At 34.9% G+C, this 16652-nt stretch overlaps 3 protein-coding genes across 6 annotated transcripts; 2 read left to right on the top strand and 1 right to left on the bottom strand.

Moving 5' to 3' along the window:
* The first annotated feature begins 3215 nt into the window (after nucleotides 1-3215).
* Nucleotides 3216-6819, top strand: LOC111025718 (isoflavone reductase homolog). Its single transcript, XM_022303617.2, has 4 exons — nucleotides 3216-3680; nucleotides 3835-4075; nucleotides 4738-4941; nucleotides 6302-6819. Exons 1-4 carry the CDS (start codon nucleotides 3348-3350, stop codon nucleotides 6463-6465), a joined length of 942 nt encoding a protein of 313 aa, XP_022159309.1. The 5' UTR covers nucleotides 3216-3347; the 3' UTR covers nucleotides 6466-6819.
* Nucleotides 6085-10188, bottom strand: LOC111025726 (Homeodomain-like superfamily protein). 4 transcript variants are annotated; one of them, XM_088125558.1, is made up of 8 exons: nucleotides 9480-10188; nucleotides 8666-8742; nucleotides 8506-8569; nucleotides 8092-8134; nucleotides 7683-7752; nucleotides 7195-7595; nucleotides 6552-6713; nucleotides 6085-6447 (listed from the first exon to the last, which is right to left on the bottom strand). In XM_088125558.1, the coding sequence occupies exons 1-8, from the start codon at nucleotides 9604-9606 to the stop codon at nucleotides 6444-6446; spliced, it is 948 nt and encodes a 315-aa protein (XP_087981684.1). In that variant the 5' UTR covers nucleotides 9607-10188; the 3' UTR covers nucleotides 6085-6443. The 4 variants fall into 4 exon arrangements, with proteins under 4 accessions (XP_087981684.1, XP_022159317.1, XP_087981685.1 ...); XM_022303625.2 differs by lacking the exon at nucleotides 6552-6713 and having other exon boundaries at nucleotides 9480-10178; XM_088125559.1 differs by having other exon boundaries at nucleotides 6085-6713; nucleotides 8506-8583; nucleotides 9480-9518.
* Nucleotides 10189-12569: 2381 nt separating this feature from the next.
* LOC111023059 (Ribosomal protein L35) lies at nucleotides 12570-15832 on the top strand. Its single transcript, XM_022300398.2, has 4 exons — nucleotides 12570-12875; nucleotides 13105-13208; nucleotides 13315-13399; nucleotides 15435-15832. The coding sequence occupies exons 1-4, from the start codon at nucleotides 12648-12650 to the stop codon at nucleotides 15522-15524; spliced, it is 507 nt and encodes a 168-aa protein (XP_022156090.1). The 5' UTR covers nucleotides 12570-12647; the 3' UTR covers nucleotides 15525-15832.
* The last annotated feature ends 820 nt before the right edge of the window (nucleotides 15833-16652 follow it).

Here is a 16652-nt window from a genome sequence, read left to right as displayed (position 1 = left end):
AAAACAACAAAGAAACAAAACAACAAATAAAACAACAAAGAAACAAAACAAAACGGAAAAAAAAATAATGGAGGAGGCAGCCGCTCACCGGAGGAGGCGGAGGCAACGGAAGAGCGGAGGAGGCGGCACGCCGACGGCGACGGCGGGGAATAAAATAATGGTGGTGGGGTTTGGTGGTGGGGTAGAGTTTTTATAAAAAGGGTTTGGTAAGACGACCATCTACCACGTGGCCCGTTTCTAGACGTGGTCGTCTCTTGAAGAGACGACCATCTAAGGTGGTCGTCTCTTTCAAAAATTGGTCAAACTAGACCAACATGCAACGTGACGCTCGGCGTGGCGCCACGTTGCATGGTCGTCTTTTCAAGAGACGACCACGTGGAATGATCGACCATCCTTTGGTTTTTTAAAACAACCATATTTTTAAAAAAAAAAATTCATAAACTACCCTATTTCAAATATTTTTAATTAAATAACAATATTTTTAAAATAAATTTAATATATAATAATATTAAAAAAATCCCTTTCTACTGTCTACTACTATAAAAATAGGTTTTTCTCACAACATTTTTCACTACTTCTTTATTTTTAGTTTTCTCAAAACATCTCTCAAAGATTATTAAATCTCGAAAACATCTCAAGATGTTGGTGGTATATTAATCAAGTTGCAAAGGATGCACATGCCAAATTTATTTACCTTGAATACCAGGCTTGCGACATTACCGTTTTACAATTTTATGAAGTTTGATGTACGTAAAAGATAAGTGTAGAGTTGGGATTTGATTTTATTTTGTTACTATTTAATTCTCTTATTATGAAAAATAGTTCTTCCCCATTGTTCTATCCATAATAGGAGTCCTGTTTTATTTTGTCTATTTTTATTCTCTCATTTCCTTCATTTTTCCAATATCCATAAACTCAAAATAATTTACGATGGTGTATGCAAAGGAATGTGATACATGAGTCAATCTATATTATGAATTATAGATTTCGGATGTTATAGTTTGATTCTCAAGTTAGGTATGTTTATCTTGCAATAATAAGATACTAATCTTAAAAGAGTGGACATGGTGAAATCAACAGACATTATGAATTTAGTTGAATTGAACCTTAACGATAAGTTTAAAATTTATAGAAAACTTGAAATTAAAAACAGACAAAATACTAAGCCAAATCCTTAATAGAAAATAATGTATATATGTTTATGAAGTTTATGAAGTTTGTATGAGATACATATATATATATATATAATTTTTTTTCCTTTGTTTATTATTATTTTTATAAAATTAATTAAGTTAAAAAGCACACTAGTATTACATAAAAGATTAAGAAATTTACTGCTTTATTTCAATACATTTTAGACTTTTGCAATCAGAAGAAATGACAACATGAAAGAAAATGGTTCCTTTTCCTTTGTGAAGACCCATCAATTTTTATAAGACAAAAAAAAGGTCCAATCATGTAAGAGCAAGTGTGAGATAATGTGTAATAAGGGGGAAAATAAATAAAAATCTAATAATGTCCAAGTTTGCATATTAATGAGGCCATCAATCTATGAACTTCTAGAAGATTAAGCTATTGACCAATTAATATTGGCCATGTATTGTTTTATGGGAAAAATTAAATTACTGTTTTCACCTCTAAACTATAACTATTTTGTAAATTTTATCCTCAATTTTTTTAAATCTTTGTTTTAAAACTCATATTTGTTAATTGATTTGATCTAGCTTAATAACTTCGGGAGTTGAGAATTTGAACTTTAGACTTTTGGTTAAGAATATATACTTGAACTATTTAAATCATGTTCGATCAAGTTGATAAAAAAATTATAAGGATATTTGAAGCCTTTTAACTTTTTAGTATAGATTAGTGATTAACTTAAATAATAATTGAATTTTTTTTAACATAATCAAAATAATGACTGATATATTGACTTATGTTCTACTTTTTATTCTATAGTATTATGCACCTAAATTTTATATAGGTTGAAGCTTGCTCTTATATACTTTGCTTACAATTTAAAGGAATAAATTTTTTGAAAAAAATATTTGGATCATACATGTGGTTGTTGGGATATGACTCAAAAAGGTAAACCTCAAGTGTAAGAAATGTCAAGGGCTCCATTGTCTTCTAAGCCTTTCTTCCTTTTAGAAAGGTGACTTTGGTTGTTATTTCTAGAGATTGTTAGGTGACCAAATAAATTAAAACAATTTTATTAAACAAAGAAAGATGCATAAACATTAAACTTTGGATATTGAATTTGTTGTGTCATGTGTGTTGTGTTGGTCAAAGAAACTTTGGTAGTAGGTAGGGACTTTTCTAAAAATAATTTTAGAGTTTGTATGTTTTTTCAAAAGTATTGGTAAAAACAAGGATAAGATTTCAGGATAAATCTAGATGCAGTTATTAAATATAAGTCCCACTTCTTAGCAAAAATAATTGCTTCATAAATTTAAAGTTCTTATATGTTGGATTAACTGATCTATAATATGAGAAAAGCGAGTATAGCTAAACATTAATTGACATATATCTCTGACCAAGAGGTTGTGAGTTCAATTCCCACCACACATATATATATTTTTTTTTTACCAAAATCACTTAAAGAATCACCCTCCACTCTCTAGCAATTCTTGAATTTTTTTAAAAAAATTATTAATGATTCATTACCAAATATGTTTATTTTAAAATAGAAGCAATTTTGAGTTTAACTAAAACTGATTAAGACACTTATTTTCAATTAAAAGGTGATCCATACCTTCCCTGACATTAATAATTGTGTCAAGACTTGATTCACCTCAATCTCTGTACCAAAAATATATACTGCACATTTTTTTTCCTTCTTTATTGCATTGGGTACAACTCCTCCATTTCTATCCGTCTCTAATAATGATTCCCAAAGTGTTCTAAAATAGCCACGTAGGTCTCAAGTTTACCTTGCAAAAATTTAAATTTTGATATTTTTTTAGTTTAAATTTGTAATTCAAAGAACAAGTTTGAGATTATTCTAATAGTTATATTTTTTATTTTTGGCTCATTTTAAATCCTTTACTTACAGAAAGTAAATTTGAATTCTATACTTACAACTTTTATGCATAGAATTATGGATTGTTATAAAATTGAATTGGGGCCCGGTGTAGAAGTCATGCTTATAACCATAAGACGTGTGCTCAAAGGGAGACAAGAAAGAAGGGGGGCCACATTTTGACCTAAAAGCGGAAGCCATTTTGATTTCTGAACTGGGAAGCAAGACTTGAGAGCGAAGAACTGTTGAATTGAAGGCTATAAAAGGAGAAATCGACGGTGGAGAATGAGGAAACAGAGTCCAGAGAGGTCGAATTGGAGAGGATCCGATGAGCGGAAAGAGCAGAGTTCTTGTGGTGGGAGGAACTGGTTATTTGGGGAAGAGGATCGTCGCGGCGAGCCTGGCGCAGGGCCACCAGACGTATGTGATTCAGAGGCCGGAGATCGGACTCGACATCGAGAAATTGCAGCTCCTGCTTTCGTTCAAGAGGCAGGGGGCGGTGCTGCTGCCGGCTTCTTTCTCCGATTTCCAAAGCCTCGTCGACGCTGTGAAGCGAGTCGATGTTGTGATTTCGGCCATTTCAGGCGTCCATTTCAGGAGCCATAGCCTTCTGGTTCAGCTTAAGCTCATCGAGGCCATCAAAGTCGCCGGAAACATCAAGGTTTTTAGTTCCTCTCTTTTCGTCTCTCTGCTCGGAAGTTGTTCTTCGAATCACTGAATCACCAAATCGACTAACTAAACTCGTAAATCGGTTAAAATTATTTCTGAAACTTCAGAATTCATTACTTAACAAATCGAATCGCTGTTGTTTGTAGAGATTCTTTCCATCGGAGTATGGGATAGATCCTGCAAGAATGGGAAATGCGTTAGAACCTGGAAGAGAGACATTTGACCAGAAAATGGCGGTGAGAAAGGCGATAGAAGAAGCCAAAATTCCCTTCACCTACGTCTCTGCAAATTGCTTTGCCGGTTACTTTGCCGGTAACCTGTCTCAGATGCAGACTCTTATCCCTCCCACCCATCAAGTTACCCTTTATGGAGATGGCAACGTTAAAGGTGACCCACCACACATCAAATTAACATATAAATTAATATGCATCATTTTATTATTTTTCAATTTTCAAAGTATATTATATATAATATAAAATGTTTAAATAATATTTCCGACCGAAGCATATATAGAGATGTTTATGAGGCGGGATTCAATTATTCTCTTTATTTATTTTTTAAAATTATTTTCTCAATTAAATAATTCTTGTAAATAAATTTCTAATTAATTGTTCAATCCTCGATGAAAAAAAAAAATTTCCTATTCACATGGTTTAATTGTCTTTTTATATATATAGAGAGGGTGGGTAAAGAATTATAAGGTTAGAAGAATAGGTTTTCTTTAAGTCTCTATATACATTTTTTTTAAAAAAAAGGAAAAAGTTGGTGGGAAACGGGATGGGTCCGTGTTGGTAGATATCATGGATTCCAAAGTGAGGATGGAAACATTCTACCTGTCTTAATCACTATGCTTAAATTAGATATTCGGTTAATACTTTTTCTTTCAAAATATAGAAACGGAATAAATACAACTTAAAAATAAACATCAGTTGAAAATTAGCATGTATTCTTTTCTTTAATGTCGAAAATTTGATCTCTCATATTTTTAAATTGTTGTACTAAGAAAAAGTTCAACAGAAATAATCGATACTTAATTAATGATGTTATAGTGATCTACGTGGATGAAGATGACGTAGCATCATACATCGTCAAAGCAGTAGACGATCCACGAACTCTGAACAAAACGCTCTACATTAGGCCTCCACACAACATTCTCACCCAAACAGAGTTGATTGGGAAGTGGGAAAAACTTTTCGGGAAACAACTGCAAAAGAACACTATTTCTGCTGAGGATTTTCTCGCCACCATGAAAGGTAACTAAATAATTGTAAATCTATTGCATGGTAAAATATTTGTAAAAATATCTGGCGACTTAGACCACTCGGCCAAACTGTCTAATATTTTATTTGGATTAAAATAGTTTAAATCTAAATATTATTTCGATCCTGGATCATTTTTTATACATATATTTTTAAAATGTTTATTTTGATTTGACTTTCAATTTTCAATTTTATTCATTTTGAGTCATTGTATTTTTAAAGCATTCGTTTTAATGAAATAAGTTTAAAAAGTTGGTCTCATTTACAAAATTTTTGTACGAAATAAGTTTAAAAAGTTGGTCTCATTTACAAAATTTTAGTACGAACTTTATATACCTTAGAAATTATTTAATACAAATTTATGATTACATCTCAAAAAATTTAGTGACTGAACTATCATGCTAAAATTTTATTGAAATAAATGAGAAAATAAATGAACCAAAATAATCACATTTTAAAAGTAAAAGATCAAAACGAACGTTTCAAGAGTACAACTAAAATGAATAAAAGCTGAAAGTATAGAAACTAAAATAGACATTTTAAAACTATACGAATTAAACATATATAAATGATATGCCAGTAATATATTTAGATTAGATATATAATTGTTATATATATATATATGTATAATTTTTTTTTTCCTTTTTCCCCTCTAGTGACATATCTTATTAAAGATAGAAAAATGGTAGAATTTTTTTTTCTGTGCGACAAAAGTTTTGTCTATCTATCATAATTTTCCGTAAAGATAACGTTTCTTTTAACCTGTTTTCAGGCTTTTTTTTTTTTTTTTTGCTTTAAGGTTGTTTCCTAGTATTCAGTGATATACTTCTTATATATTACATTCCAAGAGGGAAAAGAGTGCCCATTCTTATTTTCTTATTCTTTAAATCTTTTCTTTTCGATATAAAATATATATATGTATATATACGTATATATATTTTTTCAGTTTCACTAGAAAAAAACTCCTAAATAGAAAAAATTATTAAGAAAATAAATTATAACTTTTTTTTATTATGTATTTTTCGGATTATGATACTTTTCTAAAATTTAAAACTTTCAACTATATTTAAAAATACATATTTATTTCAATCCATTATTAACTTTTATACCGTATATGTAAAAAATGAGCCAAAAAAAAAAAGAAGAAAAGTAATTTCATTAGCGTTTTGGAGAATAAGGAACAAAAGAACATATAAAAACCAAATTTGTATACAGTAACAAAGACTTCTATAAATTATAAAAAATGAGAAATAAGGAACCGTTACAATTCTACAAAAAATAAAAACATAAAACGTAAATAATATCATCAGAGTTGTTATGATATTCCAACCTTGTCAAATTCTTCAATCATCAGATCTGGACTCAGCACAGCAGGCTGGATTAGGACATTTTTACCACATTTTCTTCGAAGGTTGCTTGACAAACTTTGAAATTGGGGAAGGAGGAGAAGAAGCTTCACAGCTTTATCCAGAAGTGAACTACACTCGCATGGATGATTACCTGAAGATATTTTTATGAGCACACCAAACAAAAAGAGGTGATTAAAACACTTAATTACCAAGTTTAATACGTAAAGTTTGCATTCAAAGGCAAACCAAGCTCACCGGTTTCTTCCCTGGTTTTCCCAAGTTTGATACCAGTACTTACTCTTTAGAACTAAGGACACAGTTGTGTACGACCTATAGAACTGATCTTGTTCAAGTAAAGTCGTAGTATTTGTATTGTACTCTTTCAACTTCCATTGCACTCTTTGTTTCTTTGATTTCCTTTCCAACAGATATATTGATGTACTTTTTTGGATCAGATATCTTTCAAATGAAAAAGAATAAAGCACATCTAAAATATATGGATTTGGTCCATTTTTCTCGTGAAGTAATTTGCAGTGTTTCTTAAAAAAGTGAACTCACCAAAATACTGATCTCAGATCAATTTAGAGGTTGGCTAACAAACAAGCTTCAACGTATCAACAAAGATTATTTGTTCATAGCACTAAGTCTCCCATGATGCTAATAGTTCTAGAGAAATTTAAAATTTTGATTGTATCTTCAATGAAAGGGAAAAAGAGCTAGTACGTGGAAGGTAAATTTCTGATTTGACAATTTGGTGAGCAATTTTAGTTTATTTATTTTTAGCTTTTATTTTAACGAGATTTCTAGTTTTTATTTTTATGATTTTATCTTGAATGAGCTACATGAAAATTATTGCTCCCTCCCAAAATCTACATGTACTTCATATAACGAATATTACCTTGAACAAGGAAGCACTTTGGCCTCGAGTATTTCAGCTCCATTTCCACCATAGTCATAGCCACCTTTGGAATTCAAGTCAAAGATTATCAAATTCCTTTCAACATTAAACTCATTTCTATCTTCTTCTTCAGCCTCCACTTTGCAAATCTGAATGGATGAATCATTGGTCTTCTTACAAGTATCGCTTATGTTTGCTGTGCTTTCTCTCATTTCCTGTTTCTTAAAACTTTCCATTTGATCTGACAGAGCCGTGTCAAAGTTTATTACCTGCATTCCTGTGCTTTCAAGATTATCAAGGTTACTGTTAATGGCAACTGCGAGACTTTTTTGTGCTTTTTCTAAGATATCTTGCAAGTATTTTCCTTGAGCCTCTATTCTCATTTGTAATTTGTTCTGTACCTGTCTTTACAATAGCCAACAGAAAGACAATTGATCACAAACTTGAGATTGAATTTGTTGTCATTAGAAGAAGTAAGCAAGATGTACCTCGAGTTGTTCTAGTATTGTTTTCTGCACTTCAACCTGAGATTTTAGTGCCTCAGCAATTTGCATCCCTCTGTTTGATTTAACTAATTAGCAAAAATCAAGGTGCATTGAAAAATTATATAAAAAATGGGATACCATAAAGCAAATATATAATAGCATTTTCAATAATGTTTCCCTCCGTTTGTTCTACTAAGTAGTAGAACTTCTGAGCAAAATGTACTTGACCAAGAAGCTTAGTTCTTCCTACCAATTAGATTTCCATATCCATGGTGAGAGAATCAGGAAATCAGTATCATACTAACTTAGATGTTTATGTAAATACGTTTGGAGCCATGGAATGACTGTAAAATAGAGAAAATTGGAACATATAGAATAACATTCTATTTTTATGAGATGCAACTAGACAAACCTGTCATCTTCCCTAACTCCTGTAAAATTCCTTAGATCAGTCCCTGAAAAAAGATATTATTAAAATGTATAACTGAGCCTTTGAAAGTTGAACACTTAGATGCAAACAAGAGGAAATATACAGATTAAATATAGATGGAGTCAGAAAAATATTGACGTTCAGAAGAATAACAAATTGTTTGATTAGTAATTTCAGCTCATGAAAGAGAATCAAAACACAACGAAAAGATACTAGATAACCTATTTGGCCTTTCGAAAAAAAGGTCAAACATTTTGGAAAGACATATTAAATACGTTCACCAATGCTTGTAAAATATACTTGGGAAATTTATAACCCTAACCTCCTTAGGGTACAATTGGCAAATACAGTCGATAAGAGGTCCTTGAGAGTTGTCCTACATCCAAACGGACTTACCACTATTTTCATTCCTTTGCTCAGCCACATTTTGCTTCCTTGTTTGTAGTCCAAGTCTATACTTCTGAAGATCAATTCCTTTTTTGTCAGTATAACATCTTTTTGTCCAAGCCGTAACAAGATAAATGAGATATCATGGAGCAATGATTTCAATGCTTACCTGCAAATGGCTCTTCAAGTGGTACAGAGTCAAGCCCTTTAAACCCATCAATCTTAACACAGACTTGGGAGTTGCTTCTGAAAAAGACAATCCAATCTAATATTCATTGCAAGGAAAGAAGAAGAAGAAGAAGAAGAAAAAAAAAAGCACAGATATATAGGCTAGTTATCCTATATTATAAGTTTGAAGTAGGACTATGTTCATAAAATTTGCTTTCTTAATTTGACTATTAAAATTATTCATTCTGCTTCTCACGTCTGTGAATAGCAGGGACATCGAGAGAAGCATTTAAGAAATCAGTCAAATTCTATCTGCTCGAACTTATTTTTCTTCATATTGGTGACTGGGGAAGGGACAAAAGGAAAAGGAACTACCGAATAGACAGTTGACAACACCATTGAGTCTGCTCTAACTGATTATATAGCACATGGTAGGAACTCGTTTCAAATTGCGATTGTAAAGAAAATGACAAGGTGAATCCAAATTATGTCCTATTACCCATAAGCATAATTTAACCACCACTCCGTTTCCATAACAATAACCACATACTCATCATCGATTTAACAGTAAAGCTGCCATTTACAAATATCTGATATAGGTGGAATGACCTGCCTAGAAAATAATTAGTATCTCTCAGCAATATTAGATCACAGACCAAGTTAAACAAATATTTGATACAAAATACAATACTATTAATGGAGCTATTGTTCAAGTTAATCATTCAAAAGGGCACAATAAATATTGCAAACACGTCAACGTAAGTTTAAAGAAGAAGATTACAACGAAACTGTAAGAATGATGAACATGAACTTACTTTCAGGGCCACCGAGCTTGGTAACCGCGTCCACAAAACGATCGTGAAGATCAGCAGTCCATCTCAGCCTTGGCTTCGGGTCTCTCGTCATCATCACTCCATTCTCAAACGGGTAATTCCGCTCCATTTTCCAGCGAATCGCAACTTATACTCATCGAAACTTCTCCATTTTCCCCCTACTCTCCTGCCCTTGTCCACGCCGAATTTCAGATACTTGCAATCCAATCAAACGCAAAATTCAAGGATGCTAACTAAATAGATAAGGCAGAGCAGACGAATTTAGTCCAGAAAAACAACTCGACTTCAATCGGAAACAAAGCCAGCGAACGAAATCAATCGCCGGAAGCGGAGGGCTCTAGTTGCACTGATTACTTCTTGATCTTCTACTCAACATAGACATTTGCAGTCGAATGGTCAGGACTCAGGAGGCTTTGATTACTGATTTTACTCCTTGATCCTCTTCCCAACACAAATACTCGCAATCCAATCAATCACACTTCAAATTCAAAGATGTTAATCAAATGAAATAGCCGAATAAGATAATTTCAACACAAAAACAGCTCGATTTCAATGGGAAACAAAGGCAGTTGAAGGAATCATCAATGGCGGGGGAGAGGGGAAGCAAAAGGAGCAAAGGACGGCGACGAATATGAAGGCGGCACTAAATCCAAATGGAAAGAAGAAATATAGAAATCGCCGATCACTTTTCTTACCAAAATCTCCAGGATTGGCAACCGTTAGATTCCTCGACGTCTATTATCCGACGGAGGATAATGCGGATGATGCAGGCTCACTGTGGAGGCGACGTAGATGATACTCGCCGGGCGCCACGTGGATGCCAACATGGATTATTCGACCGGCGTACGCGGGTAAAGGAATATTCGTAGAGTCACGTGGCTGGGTACGGTGCATCGCCGAAAAGGCCATTTTGTGAATGAATGCGACGTCGTTTAGGATTTAAGACATGTCCTTCCCTTTTTTTCGGGCTCTCCGAAGTCCGAAGTGGTCGTGGACGTATTCCACGCGGGGGACGTGGGCGGCGAGTGGCGTTTATAATATAGTTTTTTGTTCAGTTATGAATTTTGTTTATTAAACCTCATTTCAAAATTTTTTTTTAAGGTACGGAAATTTACATTTTGATCGGAAAGACATGTATTGAGTAGTTGAAGTATGACTATTAAACATAATTTCAATTTGATTCATATAATTTTAAATTTTTCGTTTTGTTTGAAGTGAGTCAACTCCTCTCAATGTCTTCTGTTGGAGATGCGCTCAACACTTCTTGAGATCTTCCCTCGAAGATGTATTAGATAGTGCTCTGCACAAGCCTATCACCTCGATGGCATAGGTTCGTCGTCCTTTCTCACGTAAGGGAGTGCAGCTCCTGTGGCCATGCAACTCTTCTCCACTCTAAGGGAGTGCGACCTCTGCCCACGCGGCCGCACTCTAAGGAAGCGCTACCTCTATGACCGCACAGCCCTTCTCCAGCGAGGGTGACTCACGTAGTCGCACTGCTGTTTCTCAACATAAGAGAGCGTAGCCCACATGACCGGGTCGTCTTTTCTCCACGCCAAAGGAGCGCGGCCGACATTACTTTGAGGGAAAGAAATCCTCTCCCACGAGTCATAAATATAAGGAACCATAACCACTCAAGATACACAATTTCAACTCCAAACAACTTTAATTATTTATCTTCTTCTCTTAAGCTCATATACTGATTTAAGCACTGTATGTCAGCACGTTGCCGACATTAGCTCATACTTTATTTGTCGATCAAACCGTACGAGTCAAGATTGCGTCTTTCCCCTATTCACAACCCATCAGATCAATTTCAAGCCACCCAGTTTGATTGACTTCGCCATTTTAGGCATGGTCAACACACTTTACTCTTTAGAGTTTGAATCCAATCTTAATTTAGCTTAACCATTTTTTGTCGAATGCTGCTTGTTCTTTTCTCATATTTTTTCTTCAAAATTCAAAATTTTAATTCAACCATCCAAATAAGAAAAATCAACTTATTGTCACAAAAATGAAGATATGTCATATATTTAATATTGATGATTCACAGTAGGGACAAATTTTAAATTATGTTTAAACCATAGAAATCACATTCATTATTTAAATATGGAGTATTTAGATAACAATAGGAAAAATCACGCATGAATTACATGACTCCTGTTGATGCGTGGATTTCGGTCCTCAGGTTCTTCTCCTCGCACCCACCAAACTTGTTGATCCTAGTACCTGCAAAACCAATTCGAGCTAAACCAGTGTGACTCTAGTCACATGGGCTCCAATGCTTAAGTTAGCAAGAGAACAAGGTAAATGTAGTCCACTTCTTAGCCTCTCTTACCTCTAAGGCTGTATCGCTACTTATACGTGGAGTTGTTCCAGAACATTCCATAGCTAATCCTAATTCACCGTTGTAGGGCCTGGGCGGAATCGTCGATCGAAGATGGGGGATCGTTGGCTGGGCCGTGGGCCGAGCCCCGGGTCTGGACCGAGCCCCGGGTCGAGACCGAGCCCTCTCGGCCCGGTTAGTTCTCCGCCAGTCGCTTTCCTCATTCTTTTTCCCCGGCATTAGGTCGTTCTTTGGGCCGGCCCGTTACGTCACGGGCCGGTCTCCCCCAATCAATGATCTTAAACTTCAACTCCTTGTCCCGTTTCGGGTCGTTTTTGTTCTCCATAACAACTCCTACTTGAAAAAATTATCCAACACAACCGCTGCAATGTTAGACCACAGTCGATTTGTAAAAAGGATTATTAATATTTAACTTTTAGATTGATTCTTCAGTAGTAGTGATTGTGAATGATTTCGATTGGTTAGATGTATGGTTAAGAAATATATAAATATTTTAAATTTATCTCTCATATATGTCATCTTCTGCCATATTTTTTAGAAGTTCCGACCGTTTTGCTCATAAATATTTTAGAAAACAAGATATTTCAGTTAAATAGAATAATGAGTCAGCCTTTTCTGGGCCTTTCGTGATCCAATATAATGGGCTTAGATGTGTAGTCGGCCCAATTCATTTGGGTCTGGGCCAAGACTTTGGGCTACCAATTCGTGGAAAAAATGGAAGGCGCCATCCCCAACCTTCGCGAGCGTAGGTCTCTCTCTCTCTTTCAACCATTTCCCACCGCCGTTGGAGTACGACGACGACGACGATGCTCCGGTGGTGCGCGAAGCTCCGATCTGCGGCGGCGAAACCATCTCAACTCGTACATTCCGTTTCCTCCACCCGCAGGATCTTTCACTCTTCTCCATCACTGTACCAGCCTCTCCATTTCGCTCCGAATAATTTGAGTTCCAGGTCCATTTTCAATGCATCTCTACAGACGCACTCTTCGCTCGCGGCTTACCAGTGTATTCGGTCTTCACCCCTACCTCTCTCCGTAAGTCTAGTTTCGTATTCTCTCGTTGATTTTGTTTGGTATATTGAGAAATTTCTAGTTATATCTTGGATTAGCGAGGAATGCTTGGAAGGTAGGGGTACCGCTTGATTTTTAGCTGATGAAAGGAATTATTTAGGAAAATTTGGCTCAGTGAAGCCTATATTATTATTTCTTTTGATTCCGTTTGCTCCATTTGCTATAAAACGATGTTCCATTACAATGAATTAAGGTTGTTCAAGTGCGGCATGTTTCGTCAAGAGAGCGACGGAAGAGGAGAAAGCCGATGACGCCAGTCACTTCCAAATTGAAGAAAACTAAGATGAAATTTTACTCGTATGTTCATGTAATTGGTTTTGCTATTTCTTTTTTCTTTTTTGGCTGTTCATAATTTCTGTCCTGCAAGTTTGTGAGTAAATAACACTTTTAAGTTTTCGATCAGTTCTTACAAGTCTAGGTTCTGGATGATGAAGGATGGGAGCATTAAACGTCGAAAGGAGGGGAAAAGGCACAATGCACATTTGAAGGTTTGTCTTTCTGTTTATCAAATGTGCTCCTTGGTTTAGAATCATACTAGCGTATAAATGTAAATATTTGGAGGGCAGAGATGAGCGATGCCAGGTGAATTGAGTATGCGTGGAATAATTGCTTTCCTGGTATATTATACATTCTTTTATTGTTTAGAGTTGCACCACAGAAGTAGAATGATTGAGTCTTTGGATCCTGGTGTTACTTTTAAATTTTTTCAAATGTTTTTAGAAAACAAATTAGCTGAACTTTGGCTATTTTTGTTACGTACTTTAAATTATTGTAATATATGCCCCTGTTGATTACATAAAGCTAAGTTTAGTTCTCAGCCTGGATGTTTAAATTATAGCACTTCTTTAATTGATAATGCAGTGCATCTTCTTTTGTGAATATTGTTTCCTTCATCTTAATCTAGTGTATCTTCTACTAGCTTTCCAAGACGATTTTGAGAAATTACTCTCCATTTTCATTCCACAACTCCCATTCTTAGGCTACGACCATTGGATGCACATTTCTGGCTACTTTTAGAAATTTTGGCTTCTTTCTGCTAGTAATCTTCAAGTATTAGCCTCTGTATTTCACATATGAATACGATGCACAAAAGTCTCCAAGTTCTTTTCTTGTTTAGACTTGTGCCATAGGCATTAGAAGATTGAACCTTTTATCCTGGGACTTCTTTCAAGTTTCCGGAAAGGTTTCTCAAAAGAAATATATTTGCCCTTTTGGCTATGCCTATTCTTCATTATGTACATAGCTTTTCAGAATATTTGCTCATATCAATGCAGCTTAACTAACTTTTTAGTTTCCAGCTTTGGATGTTTAAATTGTTGCGCACATTCAATTGGTGGTTTATTTCGAAATTTTTGTTTCTTTATTTGTGAGGTGATTTGAAGAGAATTTTTTGAATGAATATCAGTAATCTCCAAACTTCCTCCCAAGAATCCTTCCCTATTTCGAAACGCCCTTCCATTCCTTTCCAATAGAATGTTGTGCAGAACGCCAAAAATTGCAACCTGCTGTAAACCTTCTCCAAAGGGAGATGAAAGAGGACCTCATAGAAGAGAGCAACAATCACAATTAAGAGCTGGTAGTGGAAGGATGAACACCATGGATGTCATATAGGGGACTTTCACTTTCCCTTTCCTTGAAGTGGTGTTCTTTGTAGAAAGGCATTAGAATCATATCCTGCTTGTAACGTCCAAATATTAGCTATATAGCTGTATGTCATATACAGCGTGAAAATTTCTCCCATCTGGCTCCCATGAACCCAGTCGTGATGCTACTGCATTTTTCTATTTATTGGAAGTCCATGACACAAGTTAATTTAGGCTAAACTCTTAACTTCCTGTGATGCCAATAAACCTATTCTGTTTAGTTAAGACTTTGGATGTCAATACATGCTATGATCCTTCCTTTAAGCTTGCAAACTGAGTGTTTTCATTTTATTCCTAAAGTTATCATCCAGCACAATATGTCCATCACTGACTCCATCCCTAGAAGTGATTATTAGCTAGCTCACTGCGTATCAGTAATGGAAGAAGCAGAGTGATACCCCTGCTTGTCAGTTTCTCTCTGTATGGGGCTGCCTATGGTTTTTCTTTATGATATCTCACGTGAAAAGTCTTGTGTATCTAGATATAACTTTTAAAAAGATAAAAGACATTGTGCATTTTGTGGAGGCAGGAATCATGTGTATGAAAAACTTTTAGAACGCTTGTGAATGTAGATTCAAGTTTTAGTAGTCACCTACCTAAGATATTAATATTAAGACATTGTGCATTCCATGCTCCTTGCTCTTCGACCCTTGATTCTGTTAAAGACATTGTACGTTCGATGCTCCTTGCAATTTGCCCCTTGATTCTGTTCCATTTCGATTTTTTATGCATGCTTCATGCTCAGGTACCTCAGTTCATGCTTCAACTTTATGTTGGCATTGTTATGTTCTTATTTAGCCAATACAAAATGCACATCTGTAAAAATTGTTATATCAAACTCTTTGAAATTAACTTTTTTTTTTTTTTAAATTCAATGCAGTCCAAGAAATCAAAACGTAGACTGAGACAACCTGCCACTGTCCCATTAGCTTATGCCAAGGTAATGAAGAAGCTCAACTTTTGCGGATAGATTACTGGTAATCCCTCTCTTGTGCTAGTATCTGGATTGGACGAACTCCCAAATCACATCATTGGGTTATTAGTCCTTGCTTCTCTTTTGGATTTATAAATTCAGAGCCCTAGAACAAAGTAAGATAGAGAACAACTATTCGTTTTATATGCAGTTAATGATAGAAACGACTGTGATTGAAAACCACGTGATCTATGAATGGTCACGTTGTACCAAGAGTTAGTCCAACCGTGTCGAATAATATTTATCTGCCACATGAGATATGACTGAGTTCAATTGTTAATGAAAAGTGAAACATTTAGAGCGTACTGATGGAAGATGTTTGCTCCATCTATTCTGGTGCTGGTTTCATCTTTTACTCTTTTTTGTAGGAGAGAGAAATAAGATGATCTCTATAAATAGGTGATTTTTTTTTTGTTGTTGTTTTATAGGAAATGGAACTTGTATTGAGGATGAAAGGCAAAGAGATTACAAAAGAAAAAGGTTTACAATAAATAAAAATTAAAATCTGATAGAACATCCTTCTATTATTTATGATTTAGAGGAAGATTACTAATCTACAAAGGGCTCTAGAACCTCTCCAATTTAAGTGTAGATAAAATGTCAAAAGATGCCCCTTTACCTCAATACCCATGATGTAAATAGGTGTAAAAAACACATTGTCCTCAACCTTCATACAGTGGTCCCCCATTTTCCAATAGCCCTCCCCAACTATGTCATACCCATAGTGCCCCTTTTTTAGAACATACCTTCTTAATCTTGGGCCTATCAAAATCCTATTGAAATCTCGAAAGGACGAGCCTCTCCATTGGAGAGAATAATATTTAGGTATTTATCGATATCTTTTGCCGAAGTAGGAGAGAGACACAAAGAAATAGTCTTTTTTTTTCTGCTTATCAAAAAATTAAAAAGTTGTCAAATTTTTATAGGTGGTCATCAGATGGATATTGATTAGTTAACCCCAAACTATCTTTCGATTGAAAATTATCTTCGTCCATTAGATGTGTTATTTTATGTTCTTATTTGAAACACTAGGTTCTTGCGGGGTTGTCGAAATGGTAGGAGGTCAGCTTTCTTGATTCCTATATCAATTCAAGAGGAGAAAAAAAAAAGTGATTCAAACACGTT

Source organism: Momordica charantia, assembly GCF_013281855.1.
Source record: "Momordica charantia cultivar OHB3-1 chromosome 6 unlocalized genomic scaffold, Mcharantia_2.0 BLBB01000006.1, whole genome shotgun sequence".
In the NCBI taxonomy this organism is placed as follows: Eukaryota; Viridiplantae; Streptophyta; class Magnoliopsida; order Cucurbitales; family Cucurbitaceae; genus Momordica; species Momordica charantia.
Note: the sequence above shows the minus strand (reverse complement) of the source record. Positions and strands in the feature narration are given on the sequence as shown.